Below are 19,534 nucleotides of genomic sequence, written 5' to 3'. Positions count from 1 at the left end.
CTGGAGGAAGGAAAGCCCATGAGCCTGAGTTTAGGGTATGGGTGGGGTGAGAAGAGCCACAGGTGCTGAGTGAGCCTGGGTGCCAGTATGCTCTTTGGTATGTTAATAAGAAACACAGTTTCTCATTTGTCCACAGTTTTTTTTAAACCAGATATTCCAACTTTTTGTTAATGACAAAGGCCTACATAATCTCATCTGTAACTGCTTCTTAGCTGAAATTATGATTAAATTGTCAGGACACAGGAAGGATGGAATACCGGTCAAAGACCGGGAAGAGAGAAAGGAGTACAGGCTTGGGGACACCTGGTTCACTTCTAGCCAGGCTCTGCGGGACTACCTGGGGCTAGAGCAGGCAGCTTTGGATCAGTCTGGAAATGTTGGTTCAAGCCAAGGGCCCAGGCTGGTTGGAAATTTTGTTCAAAGCATCTAGTTTACATAAGAAGCATCCAGTTTACACCAGTTTTTAACAAGTCTAGGACTAACTGGTTTTGCTTTGGAGCAGTTTTCAGTCTTTAGTTGATTGGGAATCTGGACAGATATAGACTAGGGTCAGAAGGTCCTAGAAGTTGGAGGTGTGGAAGTAGTCCCAAGACTAGAGGAGGAGGAGAAGAATGAAAAGGAGGAGAAGGAAGAGGAGGAAGAGGAGGAGGAGGAGGAGGAAGAGGAAAAAGAGAGAGAGAGAGAGAGAGAGAGAGAGAGAGAGAGAGAGAGAGAGACTACCTTCAAGAATAGGCAGTAGGTAGAGAAGCACAGCCTGTTAGTTGATAAGGGTATTTGTCAGGAACCTGTTTGACCTATGACAGGTGGATTCAAGTTAAGACTTTCTGAAGTTTACATGAATTTTTTAAGTTAACAAAAAGAGATAAAAGTTTTAGATATGTTACCATTACCATTGTTTATAATTTGTACTGAAATCCACATAGTAAAAAAATCAGCAGACTCACGCTTTTAAAAAATTTGAGCGTGTGACTATAATAATAGCAATAGACTTTCTCCAAGGATGAAATAAGCCAATTAAAGCCAAATTAAAGTGTAAAGGAACGTTTATCAGGGGCAGCTCTTGAGCAGGTACTCTGATCCCAAGTAAAGAGACCAGGGAAGTCACCATGCATACAGGGAGACAGAAGGAAAGAAAGAGTGAGCATAGGGAGAGAAATACAGAGAGAGGGAGAGAGAGACAGACAAAATGTATGGATTATGTAGTGAAGAGCCTCTTGAGGGGAGGAAGCCTAGCCTCTGGCCTGGAAAGTTCAGATAAGAACTGAGGGATGAAGGTAGAACCTTCAGACCAGATCCACTTTGGTATGTTAAATAGTCACTCAGCCAATTGTCCTGGATCTGAAACGCAACAAAAGTCAATACTTTACCAGGGCTAGATAAATAGTTTATCAGAAATCCACTGATGAATGTTAAAACTATTGGGGGGGGGGGGGTTGGAGAGATGGCTCAGCAGTTAAGAGCACTGACTGCTCTTCTAGAGGCCCTGAGTTCAATTCCCAGTAACCACATGGTGGCTCACAACCATCTGTGATGGGATCCGATTCCTCTTCTGGTGTGTCTGAAGACAGCTATAGTGTATTTATATAAAATAAATAAATAAATAAATAAATAAATAAAATTCTGAACTTTGGAAGTCTTATTATAAAAATAGCATAGCAAGAAGAAATATGAAACATTTCTCATTTTTCACATACCTTAACTCACCTACTCAGATCTTTATAACGCACACTCACATGCCTTAAATCACTTTCTTTTTTTTTTTAAAGATTTATTTATTTATTATTTATGAATACACTGTAGCTGTCTTCAGACACACCAGAAGAGGGCATCAGATCTCATTACAGATGGTTGTGAGCCACCATGTGGTTGCTGGGATTTGAACTCAGGACCTCTGGAAGTGCAGTCAGTGCTCTTAACCACTGAGCCATCTCTCCAGCCCCTTAAATCACTTTCATAGACCCTCATAACTTAATCTTTCACACCGGTAAATCTTTACAACTTGCATTTACATACCTTAAATTACTTTTTAGACCCTCACAACTTACAGAAACATCAAAGATTTTCATTTTCCATTCAATAATTTACCGTGAGACAAGTGGTTGATTAGTGAGAGCAGTCATTACAGAACAAGCTCCTTTAAATAAAGGAATAGCAAAAAGTTACACTGAAACCTGTTTGTGAGTTTCTCTCTTCCAGTGTTAAGCTGGGCAGCAAGGGAAACTGTCTAGTCTGATTTTTACATATGAGAGGGACTGACCAGGCAGCTGCAGGCTTGGGGGAGGAGCTAGGTGGCTGCGGGTGTTAAGGGATAAAGCTTCCGTTAGCCATCAAAGCATCAGAGATCTGAGAAGGATACATTAGAGTAGGAGGTAAAAATCCAATGGCCTCTGAGCAGTTACCCTAACCTCTCCGGTGGCACACAGGACAGCATTAAGTCCTAAGCTGTGAGACCCAGAAGATCTGAGACATTTTCCTGCGGAGGAGGAACTTGGAAAAACTGACCTATCTTGGTGAGACAGAGTAGGGTAGTCAACCTAGAAGTGGCCACAGTTTAGGCACAATCCTGGTGGTGGGCAAAGCATGAAACAGTTCTTTGCCCAATAGTTAGTGTTCACAATACAGGTGAGTTGTCTGTGCCCCATCTTCTTTGGAGACCTTAGGGTTGATACTAATAGCAGGCATTTCTGTCTATCACGGGAAGCTTTTTCATTAAACACGTTAAATGCCATATTCAGGAGATTTCTGAGGCGTTTGAGAACCATCCATTAAGTACATTTAATTTTAAACGAACTTTTAGTTACCTGCTTTAGACTTAGCCTTGAAAACATAACAAGGTAAATAAAGCTTGTCCCTGTAAATGAATTACATCTGTTCTTAGCATGACTATGAGAATAGTTCTGAGATCATTAAAGAATTTGTCTTAATTATCTTTAACAGTTTACACCACGTCAGTAGCTGATACAAGGTTAGGATTTTACAATTTTATTTCAGCTAAAGTTTGGGCTTTAATATTGAAGATTTAATTGAAAATCCTTTAGCACCAAAATAAAACTTTAAAGCATTAATACAGACGCAAAGACAAAGGCTAGACATATGTTTTCAAATCAGTTTATGCTAGCCGGAATAAACTTTAGTGAAAGGATGAAGCTTACTGTGAGTACTGCATCTGAAGCCAGCCAGACACCCATTGGCTTCGGCTTGAGCATCATTCAAGGTCAAGTCAATGGTACAGATATGTTCTTTCTTTCTTTTCGTTTTTTTCCCATTCTAACCTCAAAACCCATGAGTCAGAAACCTATTAGTAAGAAGCCACCCTGCCACTGTTCCCTCTTGTGTAATCTTAGATGGCCCACTTGCTTATAGTTTTGATCTTGTGATGCTGTCTTGCACATGTTGCTTGTGGTTTTCAAGCTTAAACCTGCTTACCCAGAAGTGTCAGTGTCTCAGAATCAGCTCCCAAATCTGTGCTGTCTCTGGTTGATCAAGTTGCTGTTCAAACCGATAAACTTGCTCTGGTTAAGAAAATGTGGTATGTCTTGGGTATTGGGTTTTTGCCTGACCTGACAACATTTTGGGAACTTATCTGGGATCCCAAGATACCCCTGATACCCAAGGGCAACTTTTTGAACTGGCAGCTTCAAGGAAACCTCTGGATTTAAGTCTGATTTTCTGGTTCTTGCTTCTGGTGACACTTGAGAGAAACTCCACATGGTACTGCTTTCTGAGTCTAGGGAGGATGAGGAACCTTTGGCCCCCTTAGGCCCCGTCTAGCCCCTTTTGGTGAGGGATCTGGTTTGTCTGTGTCTCCTGTCAGTCTCTTTGTAGTGGCTAGACTTTCTGTCTGCATTTGTTAGTGTCCGATCTTACTTTTGCTTTCCTGTCCTGTCGGTGTCTGTCCTGGATTCTAAAATGGGGTTGGCCATCTCTCTTGAACTTGTTCTTCGTTTTAAGGATTTTCAGAAGAAAGCTTCTTAGTCCACCCTGGCAAACTCAAGACCCTCTGCCATCATAAATGGACCACCTTCAAGATAGATTGGCTCTCTGAGGGCAAAGGGTACAGATATGTTCTTTCTTTCTTTTCGTTTTTTTTCCCATTCTAACCTCAAAACCCATGAGTCAGAAATTTGCAAGTTCAAATTAACTTTGATTTACTCTACACAGGTCATCATCTTTGGACAAGGACATGTAAACTTAAGACCCTACGCTGTGGCTTGGCAATACCCGTGGAAGAGCCACCTAAATGGCTCAAACCTCTCCTGCCACAGTCTAGCAGCATCCCTTCAGTACTTTCCCTCAGACACAAATCCCAGAGGGATGACGCACAGATGAGGACAACCCTCCTACCTAATATCCTCCACCCACTGCCTAACCTCCCTAGCTACTGGCTGTTCTCTTTCTGCATCCTCTACCTGCCTCATCTAACTCTATCTCTAACCCCATTCTAAGTCCCCTCTCATCCAATCCCAGGACCTTGTTTTTGCTGATGATAGGTAACTTAGAACATTCTCCTTTCCAGTGTCCTAATTCTCTGTACTAAGCACATTGGTTTCTTTGTAGGCAGCAAGTGGTAGGCTTCTCTTGCCCTTTATCTGTGGCCTGTCAGTTTTGAAATCTGGAGCTGGGCATGAGCCCTCTAGCTTCTTGGAAGACAGCCATCACAGCTCAAGCTATCAATTTTATCTGCTGATCACCTGGGATATCCCAATTATTAAACACTCCAGCCACAGCCTCAACCACTTTAGACAGGTCTTCTCTTTCAAAGCCCTCCAGTCTCTGAAGTTTCTTCTGGATATCAAGGCAGACTTGGTCACAAAGGCAAAATATTTATGGCCTTCCTGGTTTCTTCCATGTAGCAGGATATTTATCTGCTACATTGTATATGCAGTGGAGCTCAGTGATTGGGCAGTAAAAGAGGAGGTGGAGCTGGGAGAAGGAAAGAGGAAGGAGAGGGAAGGAGAGAGGCTAGCAACCATGGAGGAGGACGGATGGGTAGAGCAGTCCTGGGTAGAAACTTATATCAAAGGTTAGATATTGGGTAACCATATTGGTATCTAATTATGTGGGCATCTTGTTAATTGAGCATTTCTAAATATATAAATCCATTGGATAATCTTTAAGTTTTAAGAGTCTCATTTCTACTGGGTACTGTGGGTATAGCAGGAATTGTCTGGGCTCAGATGAGCTTTGTGGGGGCAGCGTGGTGTATTGGCAGAGCCAGCCACCACGCTGGTGTCTTATGGGTCTAGTTGTGGCACGCTTGGCCTTTGGCTGATTCTAGCTGTGGCGCACATAGCTTTTGGCAGCTTCTAGTGTGGAACATGGTGGCGGGAGGTAAGCAGAGCCGCCCCAACAATTAGTTAGCTGGCTCGCCGCATGGCTTTTCAAAATGTCTCCCGTTTCACTTCCACTTCTGGATCTACTGGGCTGTAAGTCTGATAGACTTCCAGGAGGCATTCCAGAAAGGCCAAAGGAGATTCTTCAGGTCTTTAAATAACTTGACTAACTTTTGACAAATTTGTAGGCCATCTGGGGACTTGTCAGAAACCCCCCAAGAGAGTCTGGCAAAAGACTTTAAGGGACTCCTTATTTGCTATCTTATTAGGGTCCAAATCTGGGTATGTGGATGGAAAAACAGTCCCAGTGGCTTTGGTAGAGCCCATATGGGTGCATCAGTATCCCCATCAGCCCAGAAGCCCAACAAGGAACCAGAATTTATATAGACAGACTGAGAGATTGGGAATCCTAGTATCTTGTAGGTAACTATGGAACAGTTCACTACTTCTCATATAGAAAGCAGGGACAAAAGATTACCAGCTGGTATAACATTTAAGGAAAGTCAACAAAAGGGTGGAGGACATTCACCTCACAGTTCCTAACCTGTATACACTGTTGAATATGTTATCACCAGAAATAACACACACACACACACACACACACACACACACACACAAAATCTTGTACTTAAAAGATGCTTTCTTCAGTATACCTCTGACCTCTAAAAGGATCTGGGCAGTTGTTTTAACAGACAACTAACTTGTTCCTGGCTACTGCAGGGTTCAAAAACTCTCCTACCATCTTTGATGAGATAGCCCCAGGTGGATCTGAGTGAGTACTGACTGAAGTTTCCCCAGGTAACGTTATTCCAACGTGTGGATGATCTGATTGCAGCCATCACATAGACTGATCACTCAAGGCTCCTAGAGGCTATCCAATGACTGGGATACAGAGTGTCTGCCAAGAAGGCCCAACTTTGCACCAGGAAGGCCATGTACTTGGGATTTGACCTCCAGGAAGATAGGAGATCCTTGTCCATGTCACATTAACAGACAATATTAGGAATTCCCATGCCATCAATGTAAAGTCGAGTCAGGGAATTTGGGGGGTCAGCAGGTTACTATAAGCGGGGCTCTGGATTACTGGTTTTAGTGACCTTTATGTGAAGTGACCAAAGGGTCTGAGGGTACCACTCAAAGGCTCTCTAACACCTCTGTCATGGAAGGATGGCAGTTCACCACTGACAGAAGACTAATCCTTCCCTAGATCCAGAAGGATGTTGGTACAACAATTACATAGCTGGATTCATCTAGGTAGGACTAAATTGACCAGTTTACTCAACAGGGACTACTATATCCCTGGTCTGACCAGATTCTACAAGATAAAGTCTCCAGATGTCTTGATTCATAGGTAACCAACACTACTGGGAGTTACTGAACTGAACTGCACCCTCCCCTTTGTCCTTTTTAAGAGTTAGAAATACTACCTGCTGATAAGTTATTTCTCCAGCAGTGAAATGAGCCAATTCAAGCCAGATTAGATTATATTAAACACAGTTTTATTGGAAAGTTGTTCTCAGGTGAGCTCATTGACCCCAGGGAAGGAGGCCAGAGAAGTCACCATAGGAATGGGGAGAAAGGAGGTGGGAAGAGAAAGTGTGCACGTGTAGAGTGAGAAGGAGAGCAAGGGAGACCAAGGTGTCTGGATTATATAGGGAAGAGCTTCTGGGGGCAGCCCCACCCCTGGGGTGGAAAGTTCAGGGCTAGGGGCACAGTATGCCAGGTAGGGACTGAAGGATGCTGGGAGAACCTGGAGGCCAGGACTGCTTTGGTATGTAAAATATGCACCTCAGCTCCTTGTCCAGGGGTCTGAAACCAAACATTCCAGCCTTTTGTTGATAATAAATCAATAAGGGTTGACGTATTCATCTATGACTTCTTCCTACTGACATTGGAGAATTGTTATGGGGGGGTAGGCCAAAAAGTTGGACTGTTAGCCACATCTGGGAGGAACTGGTTGTTTCCCTTCTGTCCAGGCTGTGGGACCATCTGGTGGTAGGAGTTCACAGACCTAGTTGAAGCAGTCTGTGAGGCTGGGCTGGAGCACCTGTAGGTAACTGTTTTGGTCCTGTAGCAGCAGGGTTCTCCTACCAAAGTCCAGGTGGACATCCCTGGTCTGGGCTGCTGCTTAGGGACATATTAATGTCCGAGGGCTATGCAGAACTGACCCCACTCCTCATCTGGAAGTCACAGGAGAACTGGGCCTGATGTGAGAGCAAGAGAGCTGACCTCACCCCAGCCAAGAGGAAATTTACTGAGTAGGTGAGGAGAAACATGGTTAGAGCAGGAAGAGGGGAGAAGCAGCTGAAGAGGTGAACTCTAGGTTGGGAGTCAACTATGGTGGGTGGCAGAAGCCCGCAGAAACAAACGATCCATACACGCATACCTTAGGAGACTATGTAGGAAGTAGTCAAACCAACAGCATGGTTTGGGTAGGAGAGGCCAAGCCCCTTGGAAGGGGCTCATATTCCTCCCCAGTTTCAGGCACCAGATGTATAAAGTGAGGACAAGACTGTTCCAATTATGGTTAGGGGGGAGGTTTTTATTGTAGATAGGAGGGAGAACACAGCCAGAGGCTTCTGGAAGAGTCCAGAGTGGAGAGAAAGTAGTAGATTAAACATGGCCAGCAGACTGACCCAGGCCTTAAGGGAGTTGGGGGAGTGGAGAAAAGAAGAGAAGTAAGGACCAAAAGAAAGGGGGAAAAGAGAAGGAGAACCAAGAAGGCACATGGCCGAAATGGCAGGGTTATACAGGAATGAGAAGCTGGGGGAAGGAAAGCCCATGAGCTGGGTTTAGGGTAGGAGTGAGATGAGAAGAGCCACAGGTACTGAGTGAGGCTAAGGGCCAGTGTGCTCTTTGGTATGCTAATAGGAACCACAGTTTGCCATTTGTCCTGAGTTTCTTTTGAACCTGACACCCAGGACTCACCTTCATCTAAACTGTCACTTATTCCCAAGGAGGGCCTCCACCAAACAGCTTCATACAGCAAACGACACCTGTGGTGGTTTGAATAGGCTTGGCCCCCATAGACTCATGTGTTTGGATGCTTGGCCCATAAGAAATAGCACTATTAGGAGGTATGACTTTGTTGGAGTAGGTGTGGCCATTTTGGAGGAAGTTTGTCACTGTGGGGACAGGCTTGAAGTCTCCTATGCTCAAGCTATGCCCCGTGTGGCACACAGTCTCCTTTTTACTGTTTGCAGATCAAGATGCAGAACTCTCAGTTCCTTTTCCAGCACCATGTCTGCCTAGACACTGCCACGATCCCCACTGTGATAATAATGGACTGAACCTCTGAAACTGTAAGTCAGTCTCAATTAAATGTTTTCCTTTATTAGAGTTGCCTTAGTCTGGATCTCTGTGAGTTCAAGGCCAACCTGGTCTACAAAATGAGTCCAAGACAGCCATGGCTGGTTATACAGAGAAACCCTGTCTTGAAAACCTGCCCTCTTTCCCCCAAAAAGAAAAAGAGTTGCCTCAATGGTGTCTCTTCACAACAATAAAATGATAGCTAAGACAACATCTGTAGAACCATTATCTTCTTATGATACATTAGACAACAACAGCAATAATTAGCACGGTCAGAGATGATATCAGTAGGAAGCGCCAGCCTCTGGGATCTAAAATTGGGAAAAACAAGAAATATTTTGGTCAACTCAAGAACAGAATGCTGGAATTATAAGTCATGGCCAGTGTGCCCTGGTTGAATTTATCATATTTTTTTAGCAGTACTGGGGATTGAATTTAGGGCTTCGTGCACGCTAGGAAAATACTCTACCACTGAGACTCAGCCCAAGCCCCCAGTTTTGCATGCGTTGTTAAATACAATTCCAGCTTTCATTCTTTCAAAGGTGTAGGTTCTTTTGCTGGTATTATTTATTGAAGAGGCTTCCCTTTCTCCACTGAATGTTTGGTGCAGGGGTCTACACATTACAAGGAATTATTTAAAATCCCATTAACACAGGAATGAGACAATGTGGGTTGTACATGATGATTCAGACATGAAAAGGTATGAAGCCCCGACAGAGCTTAACCCTAGATCAGCCTTAATACATGAGGCTTGGGTAGCTCAGTGGTTAAGGCAATCTTGCAGAAGACCCAGGTTCAGTTCCCAGCATGCACATGGTGGCTCACACCATCTGTAACTCCAGTCCCAGGTAATTTGACACTTCCTTCACACACATGGCACAGGCATACATGCAGCAAAACACCCATCCATGTAAAGAACACATGATGCTCAGGGACCCAGACACAAAAGCTACACATGGTGACTCTACCTCTGTGAACTATTCAGATAGACCAGGCCACTGAGGCAGATCATCCTGGAAGGGTCAGGGTCTAACAGAGATATACTTTTGGGGGACAGATTGTAACAGATAGAGGGGCTGGTATTCAGTGCTTGATGTCCACTTTGAAACAGTTAATACTATGGTATGTAAATTTTCGTTCAGTAAGAAGACAGTAATTAAAAATAAACCTGTTTTATTTGAAGCAGACCGACTGCACACTGTGTCAGCTGTGGAGTTGCATTCCTGGAGGACAGGGATTCCTTGGGGACACCTGCAGAGAGACACCCTCAGTTCTTCCTGCCAGACCCCTCAGGCCATCAGCAGCAGAAGATGTCCAGCAAAGCGTGACGCCACTCCAAACCACATCAGGCAGCGTCATGATCCAAGATCTGAAACAGTATTCTGGCCACACAGCTGTCACCAGCCCCACTGGAATCTCAGACAGTATCATGTGACTACCACTTAATACATGACATTTACTACATTTTCCTCCTCCGTTAATGTCCATAGCTTCTTTGGTGGCCTTGGAGTGAGGAAAAGGAGAGGCCTATCCAGCCTCTCTCAAGAGACTCAGACTTCAGATTCCACAGAGGAATAACATTCTTCGGCATGTGGCTTGTGCTGGCGCCCCCTAGTGGTCTAAAAGCTCAACAACTCCATCTGACTGGAGTGACTGTCTAAGGAGGGGCAAAACCACAGGATTTCCCCAGACCTGCCCAGCAGTTTTTTTCTCCAGTTTAACCCAGTCCTACATTCCCGAGAATGAAGGAGGCATTTCCCAGCCCTTCCAAACCCAAATACACCGAAGAACCCTCTGGAAGACACCACTCAGGAAAACCTAGTCAGGTGTTGTCTACTTTCTCTTGAGGGACATTTGCCATGGAGATCTCCAGCAAGAAGTCCTGTACCACCCAGACCACAAAGTCTCCACCACACAATGTCATCTGCCAAAGTATGAGACAGACTGTCCCTCTCTCTGGACATTAGAGGCTATTCATACAAAGCTACCACCTACCCAGGCTACAGTGGTACTTACTTGGTACATGGTTGGCACAATTCTGGAGATTCTGGGTCAGAGTAGTAATGTGTTTGGCATTGGCATTTCCGGTCACTGGTGGTAGAACAGTCAGCCACCATTTCCTGGTCTGCAATCCAGGGAAGAATAGGGTCAGGTTGAGGTAAGAACCCTCGCATATGCACACATACCCCACCATTACCTGAAAGGAACACAGTGTATAAAGGCTTCAAATTCCCATCACAGATGTACTGAGTGATAAACAGCACTGCTGTGAGCATCCTCATCCTCAGGCCTCCAGGGTGGTACCCAGACCTGAGATGATGACTTGGGAGGTCCATTGTTGAGCATCCTGTGCAACAGCATCAAACTGCCCTGAGGACTCCATCACTGGTGGTCTTGATTTGTAGGCCCTCTGTTGCCCCACAAGGTTCCCTCTCCAGAGGCCACCATCTCCATCAGACAGACATCTCTGAGGGTGCTTTATTTAATCACCCTATTGTTTTCTGAAGAGCACCTATTGACCATGTGTCCAGACCCCTAGTGGGTCCTTGGGCTCTGGGTATACACCTCTCGTAATTGAGACTTACTCAATGGTTTATAAAAGAAGATGGTTTTCCCATTGGGGTGTTCCATTTTAACCTTGTGCCTATAGTTCAGTGCACCACAAAGACTCAAGCTATAAATGTCACCTCTCACCATTCTCTGAAGCTAGACAGTATCCTTTCTTAGAGTACAGGAGGGAGCATGGGCGGGGAAGACTCTCAGCCCAGCTCTCTGCAGATGTCTTACAGCATCAGGGGATCTGTGATCGTGGAATATGGTTCTGTCTTTTTTGTTTTGTTTGAGACAATATTTCTCCATGTAGTCCTGGATGTCCTAAGCTTACAACATAAATCAGTCAGTGTAGAGACATTATCTTATGTCTGTATGGATGTGGCACCTGTCAGTAATAAGTCTGATGGCCCATGGTTTAGGCAGGAAACAGGAGGTGGATCAATTGGGAGAGAGAAAGAATTCTAGGATAGAGCCAAGCAGGAGATTGGTCCAGGAAGATGTGAGGAGATGGACACATGGTACCTGAGCACAGGTAACCAGTCATATGGCAGAATATAGATTAAGACAAATGGGTTATTCTAAGTTATGATCTAGTCAGAGAAGAGCCTAGCTATATGGCCAAGGTATTTGTAAATATATTTTAAGTACAAGTCTTATTTCTGGGAGCATGGAGCTGGGAGGAAGAACCAGAACCTAATTTCTACCATTAGGCCGCACAGTGAAGTGTCCTTTCTATATCTGCCTCCCGAGCTCCCGCTATGCTCAGCCTGCTTCCCTCTCCATGCTTAGTGGATGCGAGTGACAGGCTGAAGCATGAGATACTGTAGTATTTACCACTTAGTTTAACATGATTCAGTGGCATAGGAATATGTACATAGACACACATGCATGCACACACAAAACAGAATCCTTGCTCCCTCCCTCCCCCGCCGCTATGCTAGAAAGCAAACCCCAGGTCTTCTGCATACCAGGTCAGCCTCCACTGAGCTGCTTTCCCTCCAGCAACTGCTTCAAGTTTGTTTACTTTGTTTTGTTTGAGACTGAGTCTCACTATGTAGCTCTGTCTGTCTTTAAACTCACTATGTTGGTCAGGCTGGGCTTGAACTCACAGAGATCTGCCTCCAAGTGCTGGGATTAAAGGCATATGCCACTCTGCAGGCGTGGGCCTCATTTCTCTGCTGTTTCCCCAAATCTGCGTGCCCTCTGGCCTACTCTTTAAGCTCTTCTCTGTGTCTGGGAACTTACACACATGATTGCTTATGGTGATTTTTCTAAGTACCTGTGTATCTTTTACTAGGTTCTGCATTCAATTGACAACTAGGAGAAAAATTATCTTAAAAAAAATGGCAGAAGGCTATGATTGTAGTTTTTCTGACATTGTTTTTACTGAGTCCCTCTTACTCATAATGAATAATTTTTACCTTGGTTTGATTTTGAGACAGGATCTCACTGTGTAGTCTTTGGAACTGCCCCGGAACTCACTGTATACACAGGGTGGCCTCCAATTCAGAGACCAGCTGCTTCTGCCTCCTGTGTGCTGGGATTAAATGTTGCACAACCATGCCCATCGGTAAGAAACAAGTTTTTTGCCTGTGGGGACTCTCTGGCTGCATCCTGGCACCCATCAGTCATGGCTACTCCATCCCGGTACTGGACTAACATGCTTCTGACTCGATTGCCAGTTTTCACAGCTAGTCCAGTCTCTGCTCAGTCACACACTTACCTTTATAACAGGTGGAACAACGGTTACAAGAGTCCAAGCCATTTTCACTCTTTGTGAATGTTCCTGGCTCACACTTCTCACATTGTCCTGAGGTATGGGAGATCGTGCAGTGCTCCTGGGCAAACATACCTGGGGATGAGGGCAGATGGGATCAGCCTTGTCCCAGGCACACAGGGGTAAGGGGCTATGTAGCTCTAGGTAGGCTTAACATCTTTAGCACAAGTTCAAAATAATCTCTGGGCTGTCACAAACTGCTTGAGGATCTGTAAGGGCTGCTGGCTCCCTGAGCTATACTCAGTCCTGTGGATATCTGACCCTCAGGGAACTAGGAACCAAGCTAGCCTGGGGTGAGTAGAAAGAGCTCCTGACTCCCTGCTGGGCTCCTATAGGCCCATATATTTGAATGCTTGGTCACCAGGGAGTGACACTATTTGAAAGGATTAAGAGGTGTGGCCTTCTGCTCTTCCAGAGGTCCTGAGTTCAAACACATGGTGGCTCATAACCATCTATAATGGGATCTGGTAACCTCTTCTGGTGTGTCTGAAGACAGTGGCAGTGTACTCACATATATAAAATAAATAAACCTTAACAACAACAACAAAAAGAGGTGTAGCCTTGTTGGAGGAAGTGTGTCACTAGGGCTGGGCTTTGAGCTTTCAAGGGTCCAAGCTAGGCTCAGGGTTTGTCTTTTTCTGCTGCCTTTGGATATGGACGTAGAACTCTCAGCTACTTCTCCAGCATAATTTTTATCTATTTCAAACCTACCTCCAGTCAGGCTTCCTGCCATTGTGATAATGGACTAAATCTTTCAAACTGTAATCCAGCCCCAATTAAATGCATTCCTATATAAAAGTTGTGGTCATAGTGTCTTTTCAACTCTGGCTCCCCAGAGGTCGTGTAAAGAGCTTTGGGCATACAGTTTAATAAGTTGTCACCCATGCTGGAGTAATATTACAATATGCAGTTACCTTAGTCACCTATGGGCCTAAAGTGACACCAATAAACTCAATGGTTCACCAAACCGCACTGAGTAAATTGCTTCTTCGGTCTGTCCTCAATGACTAGTATCAATTCCTGTTACCTGGAGTGAGCAGTTGGTGTTCACATTTCTCCAGAAAAAAATTACATTACCAGGGTTCCCGATACAGGACACACGCTGGGAGCATAAGAACAAGCACAGAAATTGTCACCAAGATAGAGTGTGACCACAGCAAGCCACTTAAGATGTTCCAGCTCCACTTTCCCCATTGGAAGTGGTGGCAGTGGGGGTTGGGGGCATCCAGGCACCCATGGCAAGCACAGGTAGATGAAATTGACCCTCCCAGCTCCCTTTTCTAAACTTTCCTCTCAGCTGGGTGCCTTTGGATATGACATTGAACTCATGTCTTGCAGGGTGGATAGCTGGGTGACCCTACACTAGTGAGGCCTTGTTATAAATACTCAACACCAATGCTCTTGAACACACAAAGGGCCTCCTTTGGGGGGGGTCCTCTGTGTACTTGGGTTAGGAGGTACTTCCTAGAGTTGGAAAGAGTAGGCAGTGGCTGAGTTGAGCTCCCTGGTCCACATCCTCCTCATCTTGTATAGCCTCTAGCGTGCTTCAAAGGCCACCTATGTCTGTGCTCTGGCATTGGGTCCCAGTGAAGAACTCACCTGCAGGACAAAACTTGCAGCAGATGCCATTAGACAAGTATTCATCAAGGGGGCAGTTGGAGGGGTTCTGGCTCTGTCTGGAGTGTGATCCTAGCATAGGAAGAATTACCTGTGGGTGGAAGAGGACAAGGGGAAGCTTATATTTATTGGTAACTGCAGAGGATGGTTTGGAAGATGGTGGAAAAGGAAGTACCAAGGTGGGGCCTCCTTGTGCAGAGCACAGCAGGGACTATCTGATGCTATGCTGTAGTTGATGCTATGCCGTAGAACTCTGAAGCTTGCAGTTGCCCAGAGAAGGTTGCATAATACATCACTGCCAAGCCTGCTGACTCTTGGCTGATTGCTCAGCAGTATCATGCCCCCCACCCCACCCATCCCTAGTTCACTTCTAGCAGCCAGCAGTGCAGTTCTAGCACAACTTGTGACCTATGAGGATCCTGTCATCCAAACCTCAAGCTTTGATGGCTGCTTCCTATGGTGGGGCTGCAGATGGAGGCACCAGTTGGAAGAACCTGCAAACGGATAAAGGAGCGAGAGCTCTGCTTTGTTTTCTTTTCTTTTCTCTTTCTTTCTTTCTTTCTTTCTTCCTTCCTTCTTTCCTTCCTTCCTTCCTTCCTTCCTTCCTTCCTTCCTCCCTCCCTCCCTTCCTTCCTTTTAAGAATTGTTTATTATTTCATGTATGTGAGTACACTGCAGCTGTCTTCAGGCAGACCAGAAGAGGGAATCAGATCCTATCACAGATGGCTGTGAGCCACCATGTAGGTTGCTGAGAATTGAACTCAGGACCTCTGAAAGAGCAGTCAGTTCTCTTAACTTCTGAGCCATCTCTCTAGCCCCTGGCTTTTTCTTTTAATTCATCTTCTTCCCATACTATTTCTCTAAGTACCCAAAAGCTTTAGTTGTATTTCTTGGGCTGGAGAGATGGCAGCTGACAGCATATGCTAGCTAGGCAGGGTGGCACACATCTTTAATCCCAGCACTTGGGAGGCAAAGAAAGGTGACTCTCTGTGAGTTCCAGGATAGTCAGGGCTATGTAGTGAGACCCTGTCTTAAAACAACAAAACCAAAAAACCAAAAAACCAAAGAAAAACCCAAACATATGCTGTTCTTGCAAAAGGCCAGAGTTTGGTTGCAGCAACCATGTGAGAGGCTCAGTCACCTGTAACTCCAGCTCATGGGAATCTGATGCCATCTCTGGCCTTCTCAGGAATTGCAGGCAAGTGACATACTTAACAACCCTGTAGGAAACACTTATACAAATAAACAAAATCAAATCGTAAAAATCAATCAGTTAATCAGTTAATTTTGTTTAGTCTTTCATTATTCAAAGCCTCAAGTAACTGTAAAGAAATGACACGATTTTATTTTATCATAGTACTGAGGATTAAACCTAGGGCTCATACTAGCCACTAATTAATTAGCAATGTTCTATATTTCTAGCTCTGCAATAGATAATTTTAAAGATTTATATTTGTGTTTATGAGTGTTTGCCTGCTTGATTGCATAACAGCATGTGTGTGCAGTGACTGAGGAGGCCAGAAGAGGGCAGCAGATCCCCAGGACTAGAATTACAGACGTGTGGGTGCTGGGAACTGAGCACTGTTACTCTACAAGAGTAGCCCAGTACTTTTTTTTATGCACTCCAGATACTGATACATGCCACATGAAACAGAAGCAAAAACAAAACAAAAACAAACAAACAACAAAGCTTGATGTGGTGATCATTGATCATTGACAGTGGGTTGAAAGAACATGTGTGGAGCCATGATATCACAAAAGCTAATAGAGCCTATAAGTTAATAGGTGATTCACTCTTTACCATCATCATGTCTCGCTTTCCTCATCTGTAAAATGGGGATAGTACTATACCTACTACTTAGGGTTCTGAGATTAAATAACGCATGTAGAACAGCTGGTATGCTCCCAGCACATTCTACCTCCTCCCCACTTCCTTCTCTGAGTGATCTGCCTCAACTGATACCCAAACACGAGGAAGGAGCTCAAACTAAGCCCACAGATCAACTGAACTCTTTAATCCTTCCCCCCCAAAAAAAAACACTGAGCACTGAGGCTCACTTCTTTATATTTGCATTTGTATGGGGCACACTCTGTCACATGACTCTCCACAGCAGCAACCCTTAGGACCCATCTATACATTCATGGAAGCCGTCCTCACTCATCCGTTACCACTGTGCTCTGATTGCATAGCTAGCTGGTGTCGTCCTCAGAAGCTTCTTCATCTCCCCTGTGGCTCCAGCCTTCAGCAAGAGAGACTCTTTGGCCACAGAATACTCTCAGTCAGTCAGTCAGTCAGTCTCTCTCTCTCTCTCTCCCTCTCCCTCTCCCTCCCCCTTCCCCTCTCCTGCTCCCTCTCCCTCTTCATCTCTCCTCTCTCTCTCTCTCTCCCTCTCCCTTCCCCTCCCCCTCTCCTGCTCTCTCTCCCTCTTCGTCTCTCCTCTCTCTCTCTGTTCTCTCTCTGTTCTCTCTCTCTCTCTCCCTCTCCCCTCCCCCTCTCCCTCTTCGTCTCTCCTCTCTCTCTCTGTTCTCTCTCCCTCTCCCTCCCCCTCCCCCTCTCCTGCTCCCTCTCCCTCTTCGTCTCTCCTCTCTCTCTCTGTTCTCTCTCTCTCCCTCTCCCTCTCCCTCTCCCCCTCCCCCTCCCTCTCTCCATACATATATATAGCCTTCTGGTAGTCTCTGCCCATTTATTGTCTAGAATTCTGCCCTTAACTTGTCAGGCAGGAGTCTTCTCTTCAGGGTTCCTAGGTTCGATACCTACATCTTGGTATCGTCTTCACCATCATCATGTGTGGAATCCGACACTGCTCATCACTGCCCTGAAGGCAGTACTATTTCCCTTGAAGCTGGCCTGCTTCAGCTGTACTTTCATTTAGGAAGGATGTGACCACAGGTCAGACAATGGATTTGTTAGAATTTCTTTATAGCCCATGTCTTTAATCCCAGCAGGCAGATCTCTGACTTCAGGGCCAGCCTGGTCTACAGAGAAAGTTCCAGGACAGTTGGGACTACACATAGAAATCATGTCTCAAAAGACCAAAAAACCTGCACATACCCCTTAATTTTTTTAAATTTTAATATTCTTTGAGGATACTCTGGTTTGTTTTGTAATTCTTTAAAGAGATGTTATCGAGCCGGGTGGTGGTGGCGCACGCCTTTAATCCCAGCACTTGGGAGGCAGAGGCAGGTGGATTTCTGAGTTCAAGGCCAGCCTGGTCTACAGAGTGAGTTCCAGGACTGCCAGAACTACACAGAGAAACCCTGTCTCGAAAAACCAAAAAAAAAAAAAAAAAAAAAAAAGAGATGTTATCTTCAGTCTTTTAGTTTTGACTTTTACAGGACAGTATCTCATACACAGTTCTGGCTGTTCTAGAACTCACTATGAAGGCCAGGCTAGCCCCAAATACATAAACATCTGTCTACCTCGTTTCTCAATTGCTAGAATTAAGGACATGCACTACCACGCCCAGCTCATCCTCACTCTTTCCTTGAAGTACCTTCTTTTTGTGGCATTATTTGAGTCAATCATCACTTTGTCTTTATAACAACCTTAAAAAAAAAACAACTTAATATTGTCTAGATTGTTTCGGGGGGGGGGTGAGGGAGGGTTGGGGATTTAGCTCAGTGGTAGAGTGCTTGCTAGAGGCCCTGGGTTTGGTCCTCAGCTCCGGGGGGGAAAAAAAAAGATTGTTCCTGGGGATTTCTGGAGGACAAAATGCAGTACCAAGACTTCTCAGGCGGTGCCTGGGCAGGCATGGAGTTCCAGAGCCCTAATAGGCAGGAGCAGAGATTTCAGGGTCAAGGGCCATCCCATGTGAAACCTGGGTCCCGCCCGGGAACTCTGAAACCAGAGTTGCTTATCCGCTGGCAGCTTGCCCAGGAGATCCCCGCGGAAGCTGGATTCTCGCGCTGGGTCCGCTGAGTCTTAGAAAGCCGCTCAGCAACAGCTAGCAAAGAAGTACTGTTAACCAGCCCCTAAGTGGTTTTAAAAATCGCCAGTTACAAGTAAATGATCTCCAACTGCTCAAATACTATCTTAGAACAACCTAAGGATTATTTTGTTGTTGTTGTAACTAAAGATCTAAATGTGTTGCACAAATGGATATTCTTACAGGTTTATAAAACATAAATCTTCACTGCTTGGTTTTGGTTTTGAAGACTCTTATGAGAGAAAATTGACATAAAATTAAGTTGGCTGTAACCAAAATGTCATTTACAGGATTGTCTAGTTTTGTTTGTTTGTTTGTTTGTTTGTTTTTCAGCCTTTTTGTGTGTAGCTCTGGCTGACCTGGAACTCGTTATGTAGATCAGGCTGCCCACTGACTTAGGTTTAACTGCAGTTTACTATTAAAGAGACAAGGAGTGATCTCGGGACGAACTTAACAGAGTTCAGAAAGGCCCACGAAAGGCATACCCATCCCTTCCACACAGATCCTTTTGTAGTAGTTAGTACCCCAAGACCAGCCCGGCCGGACCCACCGGAGGCGCACAGACGACCAAGCACGTGCGCGGACCCACACCAGTGTAAATAAGCATCCAGAGAAAGTCAGGCGCCTTCGCGACGAACCGCCCCTCTTGTTCCAGCGCTCGGGGACCGGCGGGACACTTTTCTCCTGGCTGCGCGCTTGGCCATTTCCCTGCCTCTGCTCCACACACCACCCCCTATCCCCCAACTCCTGACCACTTCAGAGTAGACGACGTTCCGAGGTGTTGGTTGGCGGTGCCCAGGCTGACCCTGGCGCATCGCACAGCCGGCGACCAGTTCCCGCCGGCGGAAGGTTTTCCTCTGCAGCCCGGGGATCTAGTGCCCACACGCGACTCTCAGCTTCCCAGGGTCGTATCTACTCACCTGGAAGGGCAGATTCAGCAGCACCAGCGGCAAAAGGAACCTGCGACTCAGACTGGAGACGGACGCGGGAAAGCCAACCATGGCTCCGGGCAAGCACGC

General features: G+C 45.5%; 1 protein-coding gene across 1 annotated transcript; it reads right to left on the bottom strand.

Moving 5' to 3' along the window:
- Nucleotides 1–8,867: 8,867 nt before the first annotated feature.
- LOC114624098 (tumor necrosis factor receptor superfamily member 22-like) lies at nt 8,868–19,534 on the bottom strand. The gene is given in 6 exon segments (XM_028770855.1): nt 8,868–8,953; nt 9,811–9,893; nt 10,659–10,767; nt 12,919–13,047; nt 14,572–14,680; nt 19,436–19,534. Coding segments are annotated over 6 exon segments (597 nt in total). The 5' UTR covers nt 19,517–19,534.

The sequence above is a fragment of the Grammomys surdaster genome, unplaced genomic scaffold (assembly GCF_004785775.1).
Source record: "Grammomys surdaster isolate TR1022 unplaced genomic scaffold, NIH_TR_1.0 205, whole genome shotgun sequence".
Lineage (NCBI taxonomy): Eukaryota > Metazoa > Chordata > Mammalia > Rodentia > Muridae > Grammomys > Grammomys surdaster.
Note: the sequence above shows the minus strand (reverse complement) of the source record. Positions and strands in the feature narration are given on the sequence as shown.